Below are 11,142 nucleotides of genomic sequence, written 5' to 3' on the forward strand. Positions count from 1 at the left end.
ATGGACCGAATGCTTTCAGAACCTTATCGGGGGTGAGCTGTGAATGGTCCACTTAGAGGAGGTGGAAGTGACACGGAGGAGCGGCTGCTCTAGTGTCACTGTCAATAGGATTTCCACTGACAAAGTGAAGAAACTGTCATTTCAAGGGACGATATGAGGTTTCTCCAAAGCATTGAAGAAACAACTGATCTTGAAACCCACCACTACTGTATTGACTTACCTTGTAAGGTTGACAATATCATCATGCCAAACAATGCTGTAGAATCATGTTGGTGGTTAAGCCCATCTATGACCGTCTTGGATTCTTATCACCATTCACACTGCCTTTCAAGCTAATGCTACAAGAAATGTGCAAAAGAAAGGTTGGTTGGGATAACATGATATCACAAATCTTTTCACAGAAATGGCCACAAATTTGACAAATTTGCTTCGATGTGGAGGTGGAACAATGCATCAAGCCCAAGGGATTTGGACAATTAAACGTTTTTTTATTTGAGATTGAAAAACAGCTTTAAAGAAGAAAGCATTCCTTTCATGGCTGGAAAGTCCAGAGTTGCTCCAGTAAAGAAAAAATAATAATACTAATACCAATAACTATAGCTGCTATATTAACTTTTCAAGTGACAACATGATCAGGAAAAAGGAGCTTCAACTAGAATTGGACCAGGCTTTGTGCTGTCTGACCAGTCAGTTTTCTGGACAGACAGCACAAATGTGCTTAATTACTTGAAAAAAAAGAGATTCCACATGCAAACAGACTGGCTGTTGTATGTGAGTGGAGTGACATAGGAATCCTGCATATGAGGCCTCAAGAGGATTATCAGCTGATGATTTTCTAAGATGTAAGTGATGGCAAAACAGTTTCTGCTGAAACTCACCACTGTCAGATTTTAAAAGGATATATTTTTCTTCGAGAAAGGAGCATCATCCGCAAAAAGCTGTGACATTTACAAGTTGGATCTGGTACTCCAAGATGGGCTGTTAAGAGTAGGAAGATGCTGACAAAATGCATTTATACCAGAGGAGGTAAAAAATCATAATGTGGAGAATCTTGGACGTAATCAGATGCTATCTGTTCTTCGAATAACCTATCGGATTACCAGTGCAAACTCAGCCTGAAGAAAAAACTTTGCTGAATATGTTATCTGTCGTCTTCAAGGGGAGGTTGGAGAATGAAAAATGGCTAACCTGCCAGTTGAAAGAATCTTAACAGACTTGCCGGCATTAACTGATATGGTAGTAGATTATTTTGGACTGCTTGAGTTAGGAGAAGTTGCAATCTAGTCAAGAGGTATGGCGTGGTCTTCACATGCAAGGCTGGCCAAGCCGTGCATCTTGAGGTAGCCTACTCACTAAACACTGATTGATGCATAACTGCTGTTTGATGGTTTATATGTGGACATGACTCCAACCTCAGATCAAACAATGGAACAAATGTTATTGCAGCTGAGAGATAACTGAGGGTAGTTCTCAGAAACCACAGAAAGGAATATAAAAGGACATTCAACCTCCCTGCTGTTTCTCATCATGGTGGAATGTGGGGACAGACCATTCACCTCGATTCACCTAAAGAAAGTGTTGTACTTCTTGTACTTCACTGTAGTTTTGTACCATTCCCTGTGAGGTTGAAACAATACTGAATAGCTGTCCCATCACAAAACTTTCTAATGACCTTAATGACCCAAAGGCACTTATTATAAATCACATTCTGCTGTTAAAATCCAAACCACCTCTTCCTTCTGACCACCACTTCCTTTTGGGCTTTTTGAAGAAAATTATTTATACATTAGACCAAGATGGAAACAGGTCCACTATCTTTCAGATCTGTTCTGGAAGTGGTGGGTAAGGAAGAGGAGGAAAAGACCTGTCACAAAGCTCTGCATGCTAAAGACCAGGCCCCAGACACATACACACACATACTTTTTTGGCTCATTTTGACCAATTATGCAATTGTAAATGCACACTAACACAATTATGGGGCTGGTGTGTTGTGGCAATTTGAATATTAAAAGTGTCTGTGTATATGTCTGACCACAAAGGTTATAGTATATCCTCTGTTCGTGTGGTGATAGCATAGCAACAGACATGTTTAAATTAACATGAAATCAGTATGAGCTGCAGGTGGTGGAGAGCACACAGTTTTTACCATAATCCAGCTTTGTCTCAAACCCAACATAAAACGAGACTTCATAAGTGGTAAAAGTAATGTTTTTATAAATATTCAGCTGTTGACATTGTTTATTTTAAGTGGATACATGGGAAGAACATTCCTTAAGCCACCTATGCTAAATTTGTTTTTTGGATAGTCACTACAATGACCATGATAGGAACAAGGGCTTTTTTATATGGTCACAAAATAGAAACACAATTTAAGAGAGGATAGAGGTAGTGAGTGGTGCCCAATATGATTATCTTATCTGATAACATTATTACATTAGTCACTGAAAACTATTTATTTACTTATTAAACTGAAGCATGAGGGTTAGACATTCAGACATGAAACCAACAAACAGCTTTTTTTTTTTTAGAACCAAAGCAGCCCCAGAGAGCTGTGAATTTAACATCTGTTCTATATAGTTAAAAAGGCTGCTACTCCTGTCCAGTCATGGGACTGCAGGTCACTTGACAGCGCTCCCACCAAACACAACGTCTTTCATTAAAAAATAAGACATGATTTAATAAACCTTCCCTGCTTTAACTCAGTACATGCCACATCTTGTCATTCTGTAAAATATAACAAGATTCTTGGACATAAAATTACAAACTTTATAAAGATTTTAACCTAAACTAGAGTGTGGTTTTCTCACAAAGCGCTATTTATTCTCTCACATCTGAATGGGGCTATTATCTGCAGGACAGTGAGTCCAGGCAGCATTGGAACATCATGGCTATCACTGGGAAGCTAACAGCCTAATTGAATCATAAGCAATGGGCTGTGGAGATTCTTGGAGTTAATTAACACAATATTAAGCGCAACCAGAGGAGATTTACCTTCAGATCTCTGCAGCACTGCCTGCTTAGGAACCAAGTAGTCCGGACAAAGTTAATCGAAAACTGACGTTAAGTTGTAGAAGACAGAGATTTCAACAGCCTTCTTCTGTTCAAGATGAAAACCGCTGGTTTGTTCTAGAAAATAACAAGACAGAGACGACTTTAAGAGCTGTCGAATCAGGCTGCAAGAATATTTACTCCCTGTGAGACAGAAACAGTCCGTGATGATGTCGCAGCTGGTTTGTGCTCTGCTTTTCCTGTGTTTACTTCCAGCTGTGGGTAAGTGAACAAAACATTTACTGTATGTGTGTTTATAGGCTGCTTTGTGTGTATGAATGTACAAAACATGTATATGTTACTGCCAACAGACATACTTTGACTTTTCCAACAAAAGTTATTATTAAGACATTAATGATTATTTGTATACTTAGTTAATTTATTATAGGTTATTTTCTTGGTTAATTTACCAATTGTTTATAAAAATATCAGAAAATAGTGAGAATTTTCCAGTTTTCCAGTCTTCAAATGACTTATTTCCTCTGAACTTAAGTCTAAAGACGAAGTTATTAATCTTACTGTAATTTAAGAAACAAGAAAGCAGAAACATTTTTCAATTATCAAAAGTTTCTAATTAATTTTCTGAAGCTCGACTAAACATTTAATCAACTTATCGTTTCAGTTCGTGCTCATACCTTTTATATCAACACTGCAGCTTTGTATCATGTAAATTTAAAAAAAAACTAATGATACAATAATGTTTAAGACGTAACACTTATCATTTTTAAAATTCAATGCAATGGATATCAGGTACTATTTTTTTTTATTATTTTCATCCTGTTTTTGATCAAAATTATCACATCAGTCCTCTTCTGCAAAACTGAAAAAAATTCTTCAAAGACATTTTGTGATTTGTCTGTCTCTCAGTTCCCCTCTTCTGTTACACCTGTGTGTTCCCCGCCATCTCACCTCTGGACTGCATTAGATACCCTATGAAGTGTCCTCCCGGGCAGGTCTGTCTGTCCAGTAGAGCTGTGGGCCAGAAAGGTGAGGGCGCCTCATGTCACTGAACTGCATTTAAATGAATCAAAACTGAGAAATAGAACCGAGAAAGGCCTTGCCGAGCACAGATGTGTGTGACGATTTCCTGAACTGATGTTTATGATGAACTCTGGTTTTCAGGAGACTTCCGTGTGGTGTTGTATGAGAAGAGCTGCATCCTGCCTGTTTTGTGTGGAGTCACTGGTGAAAAGTACGCCATGGGACTCAACTTCACCTTCACCAATGAATGCTGCAACACACACCTATGCAACGGAGCTGCAACACCTGCTGCCCCCTACTGGACCAGTACACTGTTTACACTAATGTTGTCTTATTTAGTTTGGTGAACAGAAGAACATTGAAATAGTTTAGAGGAGAACTTGTTCAACACATGTGCAGTGGAGTTGCCTCTTCTGGCTTCTTTCAGTCTCATATTGTACTCTGCAAGTAACTGTTTAACAAGGGTTTGTTTTACCAAGACTGGAAAATATTGTTTTTTTTCTCTGATAACTGCTAACAACATCTGAAAATGTGTTTCTAGTTGCAGAGCTGTTTTTGGAATAGAGCAAAGACATGACAGTAGTATTTTTAGCTTCTGTTCTCATGATTATAAGTACTGTATAAGTATCCAAACTATTCTGTAAAGGGTGGTGTGGCTGCAGGGTTTCCTTCCAACCAAGCGGGAACACACCAGGCTTGATTCATTTCATCAACTGTCTTCAGACAGTAGATTGGTCGAATCGTGTGCTCTTGATTTATTGGAAAAAAACCCTGCAGGTACAAGGCCCTTTATGGAATAGTTTGGACATACCTGACCTATCCAAAGAAATTCAATTCAGTACTATCATGTATAACCATAGACTGTATGTGTATAACACACAAAAGCTTCAAATCCTCACATTTGAGAAGTTGCAACCAACACATATCAACAAACTGACAAAAATGAGTGTACGATAATAAAAAATAGTTGCTGATTAATTTCCTGTTGATCAACTAAATAAATTAATTTACTAGTCATTGCAGCTCTAAACTTAGAAAATATGAAAACAAATTTTGTATAATTACAATTATTTTAACATATTTTCATCCATAACTATATTATTGTTGCTGACAAATACATTAATAAACATGTTTATTTGCTTACAGCTACATTATAATGTGTTATAAACATTTCTTTAATTTTATATACTGCTTACAAATGCTGCATACAAACATTTAGTTACAATGTCATGTAGAATGTATTAAGGGCAACATAAAGTGTTATCTTTTTTAACACATCGTTGGCTTATGTGTTTAGATTGACAAGCAAAGGTGGGACAATGTCATTCTTCTGCAAGTTACAAGTCAGTCTCAAACCTGGCCATCAAGTCCAAGTCCTAAAGTATGTGTTTCCAGTCCTAAACAAAGTCATTATGCAACTGTCACCACATTATATATATGTTTAAGTGTAACCACAAAAATGACAGAAATCATTCATATCAAGTCTTTCCAAGTCGTGCGTCATTTATACTGAGATAAATGACACACTCTAGATAAAATCTGAACATGACTCAAATGATCTTTAGTTCACTTACAGGCACAGGTCAGGTCATTATGTTGCATACATGCCTTAACCAGAGCATATGGTCATTTTATCTATGTGTTGCACGGACTTGTAATATGTTTTTATTTCATCTTGTTTTGTGTGCTTAAGCTAAAAGACAACTAACTATGATACAGTCTGTCAGGACTTTTCTTTAAATAAACCACAATAAATAAATGAAATATGTGCAATATAAAAACTTTTAAAAGTAATGTTTGGTTTTTTTTACATCTGAAAAAGAGTTAACAGTTTATTATTATTTTACTTTCACGGCAGACATGTTGACTTGCCACAGCAGGAAAAGCAAATGTTACTAATAACAATAATAATAGCTCTGTTCCACTAAATGTCTGCATTGGGAGGATCATAATATTGGCACACTAGGCTGTAATAGAAAAGAGAAAATAGTCATAATTGATGTTATTGGTTCAATCTTTGCTTTTCCTGACATGAAATTGGTGAACATGGGTTTTTAAAGAGTAAAACCCGATCAATCCACCTGCTGTTTTATAAATTCAAATAATTTTAAAGGCAGGAGATTTTGTGCTATCAAGTTGTTGTTCATTGAATAACCTGTGCGTGGCACCATTGAGTTCATATCTCCTACTTTTTCCAACACCAGGTGCTTTTAAATTGGCTCCAATCAGGGTGAAGAACACATTATCATACTCGTTCATGTATAAGTCAAACCTTTGTTTTAATTACAGTCTAAAACGTGTGAGTTCTGGGCATGGTTTACCTTTCACTGTGTCTGTTTTTGCCATTGTTGTGCTCCACTGAGGGGGGGACACTGCAGACGTTTGGGGCCTTCAATCCAACCACCTGGGTGATGAAGAAAGTTTCGAGGAGAGAAAGCCCGACCCTGCCGCCACCGTACCTGCATCTCCCGGTGTTTGTGGACTCCAGGCTGCCGCTGGTGGAGAAGGAGCATTTCTCTCCGGCCAAAGGCACCGGGCATGAACCTTTACCTGAACCCGTCCGAGAGGTCCTGCTACCGCCGGTGCGGCCCAACACGAGTCCGCCCAGCACTTCGGGTGTTTCTATGAAGACTTCGTGCAAATTTAACAAAATGCGTGTGCAGGTGTCGAGGAGCGTTTTGGGCGCCGGTGAAAAACAGTCTCAGCTCAAACTGGGGACATGCAAAGCCAGTAAATCTACAATGGATTATATTTATTTTGAATATGACCTCGGTTTGTGTGGCACCAAACGCAAGGTGAGCTTAAGTAAAAGTAGCAATGCAGCAATGTAAAATATTCCACTACAAGTAAGAAAAAACTATCTTGTAAATATTAGCAGCTTGATATAGTTAAAGTATTGCAGTAAAAAAAGTTGTTTGGTCCCTCTGACTGATATAAGACAATTGATCATTAATACTGAAGCATCAGTGTGTAATGTTATTGTCGTAGCTGCTGGAGGTGGAGCTAGTTTGAACTACTTTATATACAGTTTACTTTAGTCCAGTGGTTCACAATCCAGTGGTTGGGCTCCTCCAAAGGGTCACCAGATATTTGCTAAAGTGATGGTAAACTCATCATCTTTTGGTTTTTGACTGTTGGCCAGTGATCTGAATATGTTATATCAGGCTTCAGGGAATAATGCTAGCATTTTTGATGTTGTCAGTTGACCCTGCTCAACGTTTTCTATGCACATTTTGATAAAATATAACTTTGCAGAAAAGGATCTAAAATTACAACAATTAAGGTCTTAAAATGTGGATTTTACACATAGTCCCTCTGGAAGACCATCACAGGCGTGTCATAGTTCATAATTTACCTAAGTGATGTAAATGTCTAACAAATGTTTGATCCAAATGATGTGGAGGAATCTTTTTTTCTTTTTAAGTCTTGTTAGAGAAATACTGAGAGAAAACTTAGTTTATTGTTTCTTTGCAGATGATTAATAACCGAGTGGCCTATTTAAACATATTACAATATGACCCACTGATGCTCCAAGGACCAATCAGACGAGCTGTGCCCTTTGTCCTGCCTGTTGCATGCTATTATAACAGGTGAGACAAGATCCACACCAAAAAGACTCTGAACCATGTTATTTAAACTGTTTTTAATCCAGTCAATGTATTTAACTTCTTAGGTACCAATATTCCTACAAAATCGGCTACACACCAAAGATGCGGATGCGCAAGATCTTCAAACCAATGAAGAACAGAGCAGAATTCATTCTGACTGCACAAAATGGTAAAAGCTGTAAAAAACAAAAACAAAACAAACATGCCTTATTATAGACCTCCAATTGATTTGTGGGGTTCCCAAAGTGCCTGAAAATCCTTAGTCTGAGAATTCATGAAACAATGCATTTAACATTTTTGGAAAATGGGCTGGTGGCCTTTTAAGGGTCCCACTCAGTACAAATGTTATTTTGCACGTTTTAATACTGTTGGCCTTTAAAAACATATAGACAACTCAATTTATGTTGTCTTCCAAATGGTTGAGTGTAAATAAAAAAAATGTTAAGGATGAATAACTGACATTAAAAAAAAAAAAAAAAAAGTGTGTAGTGCATTCTTTGGGCAATTTATCTTGTAGTTTTCCACAAGCCATAGCAGAAAAAGGAAGTATTTTTAGTCACACTTTTTAGTTTACACACAACAGTTTGTTGCTTAAATATGTCTTTGTAGTATCACTCCAAATGTACCCAATTAGTGACCCTGTTGTCATTGTAAACATTTAGAAAAGGTCATACTATTATATAATATCATTAAATGCACAATGACATAACGGGGAGGATAATAACATAATAACAGTACAATCATCATTTTAACAGCAGTTTATTATTAGAAAACTTTATTCTTTAACAATATTCTGCTTTTCATTTAAAAAAATATTAGCAACAATTCTACCCTTCTTTCCAAAAGTACAAATATATCAATTCTGGTCAGTATCATGTGTCTTTTTGAGTTTCACCAAACTCATCTCTCTAAAATCACTGGGTGACCATGTGTTTGAATGTGAGAAAACTGTATCATTGGTAGCGCAGAATGAGTCCTGCAGCTGCTGCTCTTGTTGCCACACTGTTTTTCTCTGTTTTGCAGCTCAGTGGGAGAGGCTTTCTCCATCAGACCAGTACTTGCTCGGAAAGCCCATGTACTTTGAGGCCGATGCTCCATCCATGTCCCAAGACGAAAGACTTTACGTGCATTCATGTTATGCGACTCCTGAGAAGTCCCACAACTCCATGCCACAGTTTCCAATTGTGAATAACTTTGGGTAAAACATCTCACTTCCTTACAATTTCGAAGGTCATTGAAATGTACATTTAACATTGTTTTGGTCTTCATCTTGTTTCTTTCTGATTTAAAGGTGTATGGTTGAAAGCAAAGAAGGTCATTCCAGATTCATCCCATACAAAAACCGTGCAGTGAGATTCTCCATGGATGCTTTCTTGTTCAAGGGAATGACAGGCCAGGTGCTTTAGCTAATTATAACTCATTTTATCATGTAGTTTTATCAACATTGTTTCTGCTGCTTCTTGGCTGCACATTATCTAGATTGAATACAATGCTAAAAGACTGTGAAGCATTTAACCAATGGGGAAAATCAATTATCTTCTGTAGCAGCTCTACATGCACTGCACAATGTCTGCTGGCAGTTCTGTCCCCACTCCTACAGCCAAGTCCTGCAACTACGACACAAAAGCAGGAAGGTTTGTTTTTGATTACAATTTTTAGGAGTAAAAACATCTCAAATAAGCATATCTTAACACACTAGTACTGAGACGAGTAATATTTTTCCTCAGATGGGTTGAATTGCACGGATCAGACTCGGTGTGCGCCTGCTGCGACTCCAGTTGTAGCTCTACTGCCTCCACTGGTGAGTCAACACCTCCCCCAGTTTATATACTAAAACGCATCGTATTACCATTAGAGGATAATGCCGTTTTATATTTTATATTTTCCTCATTGTCAACAAATCGCATACAATTTTAACCTTTGTATCCAAAACCTAAAAAACTATATATATATATATATATATATATATATATATATATATATATATATATATATATATATATATATATATATATATATATATATATATATATATATATATATATATATATATATATATATATATATATATATATATATATATATATATATATATATATATAATTTTTTTTTTTTTTTTTTTTTTTTTTAAAACACACTATTGCTCTGGATGACATGTGCCTTTATAATTTATTATATATATATATATATATATATATATATATATATATATATATATATATATTTTTTTTTTTTTAAACACACTATTGCTCTGGATGACATGTGCCTTTATAATATATGACCACTGTATTTCATTTTGAGTCAATCCTAGATTTACAGTTGTTGTGCTGGACATATGTGTGCACCAAAAGATGTAAATAGTCCTCAATGAATCCAGCATTTACTCCTGCTACAGTACCCAACTGTTTTAAGGAAATTAGTTTTTAAAAGATACAATGATGTACTTGTGGTCTGTTTTTAAAGATTTAAGGCATTTATTGTTTTGGTCTTTTTAATAAATTTGTTAACAATACAAAAAATATTTTTAAAAAGCATAATTTTCTGAAGGTGAGCAGACTTTGCTTCTTTTTATCGCATTATGTATCCTTCTTTTGTCCCCTTTTTGTTTCTTGCCATGCTGTATGTTTAAGCATATTTTTAAGTTTTTCTTGTTTTGTTAAGTACACTGCCACTTCTTATCTAAGGGCTCTATAAATAGAACTTGTTGCTGTTAATAAGAACAACTTAAATTGAAATGTCCTATTACTGAATCATCAACATTTAGCCTTATTTAGTTAATAACTATTAATATCCAGTCCTTTCTTGCCTCCAAAATGCACCATTTGATAAGCTAATATGATGATTCATGACCCTTAGTACTAATCCACAATGAGTGTAATTGTATATAGAAATTATTAATAAATATATAATTTTTACAGTGGATATCTGTAATTTCACAAAACAAATGATATTCTGATTATACAAACAATTCTAACCTTTACAGTAACCAAAATAATCAGCAGCCAACCATGGACAATAGAACCTAAAGTGAAATCAACCACAACCCCAAAGAGGAAGATGGTTTCCACCACAACAATAACAAAAACAACAACTCCCCTGCTGAAGACGACCAAACAGGTGACTGAAAGGATGACGTCTTCACAGCCTGAAGCAACTGCAGCGACACTGATGGGTAAGGTGGAGGACACAGTGAGGGAGTTGGAGTGGCCGTTCGGAGGTGGAGGAGTGAAGTGGGTCGAGGTGGAAGGTGGGGAGAAGCAGGTGAAGGGCTCTGCTGTTGTGGAGGAGGAGAAGGAGGAGGAGGTGATAGAGCCTCGCAGAACATTTGAAGATGTGTTTGATTTTGACAAATAAAGCTGCTGTTTGAATTGTGATAAGTTCAGTCCGGTTGGTTTCATTACACGACTACTAACAAGCCCAAGAAATGATATTTTTTGTAGTGTTGCACTTCAATTTCAGAAAGCTGTTGTTGGTAAAAATTGTGTAACTGGATTCCCTTTGTCAT

General features: G+C 36.5%; 2 protein-coding genes across 2 annotated transcripts; both read left to right on the plus strand.

Moving 5' to 3' along the window:
* The first annotated feature begins 3,191 nt into the window (after positions 1-3,191).
* On the plus strand, positions 3,192-4,376 carry LOC133983940 (sperm acrosome membrane-associated protein 4-like). Its single transcript, XM_062423156.1, has 3 exons — positions 3,192-3,270; positions 3,916-4,035; positions 4,171-4,376. Exons 1-3 carry the CDS (start codon positions 3,216-3,218, stop codon positions 4,374-4,376), a joined length of 381 nt encoding a protein of 126 aa, XP_062279140.1. The 5' UTR covers positions 3,192-3,215.
* A 1,965-nt stretch (positions 4,377-6,341) lies between these two features.
* zp3d.2 (zona pellucida glycoprotein 3d tandem duplicate 2) lies at positions 6,342-10,991 on the plus strand. The gene is made up of 8 exons (XM_062423157.1): positions 6,342-6,824; positions 7,504-7,619; positions 7,703-7,806; positions 8,661-8,835; positions 8,929-9,034; positions 9,186-9,271; positions 9,365-9,479; positions 10,689-10,991. The coding sequence occupies exons 1-8, from the start codon at positions 6,342-6,344 to the stop codon at positions 10,989-10,991; spliced, it is 1,488 nt and encodes a 495-aa protein (XP_062279141.1).
* Positions 10,992-11,142: the final 151 nt, after the last annotated feature.

The sequence above is a fragment of the Scomber scombrus genome, chromosome 7 (assembly GCF_963691925.1).
Source record: "Scomber scombrus chromosome 7, fScoSco1.1, whole genome shotgun sequence".
NCBI classification, from domain to species: domain Eukaryota; kingdom Metazoa; phylum Chordata; class Actinopteri; order Scombriformes; family Scombridae; genus Scomber; species Scomber scombrus.

Bases quoted from the DNA above. Each gene is read 5' to 3' on its own strand.
- LOC133983940 (XM_062423156.1), top strand. From the start codon at position 3,216: ATGATGTCGCAGCTGGTTTGTGCTCTGCTTTTCCTGTGTTTACTTCCA. The intron at 3,271-3,915 runs GTAAGTGAACAA...TCTGTCTCTCAG, and splicing joins GTGTTTACTTCCAGCTGTGG to TTCCCCTCTTCTGTTACACC. The intron at 4,036-4,170 runs GTGAGGGCGCCT...TCTGGTTTTCAG, and splicing joins TAGAGCTGTGGGCCAGAAAG to GAGACTTCCGTGTGGTGTTG.
- zp3d.2 (XM_062423157.1), top strand. From the start codon at position 6,342: ATGGTTTACCTTTCACTGTGTCTGTTTTTGCCATTGTTGTGCTCCACT. The intron at 7,620-7,702 runs GTGAGACAAGAT...TTAACTTCTTAG, and splicing joins GTTGCATGCTATTATAACAG to GTACCAATATTCCTACAAAA. The intron at 8,836-8,928 runs GTAAAACATCTC...TCTGATTTAAAG, and splicing joins CCAATTGTGAATAACTTTGG to GTGTATGGTTGAAAGCAAAG.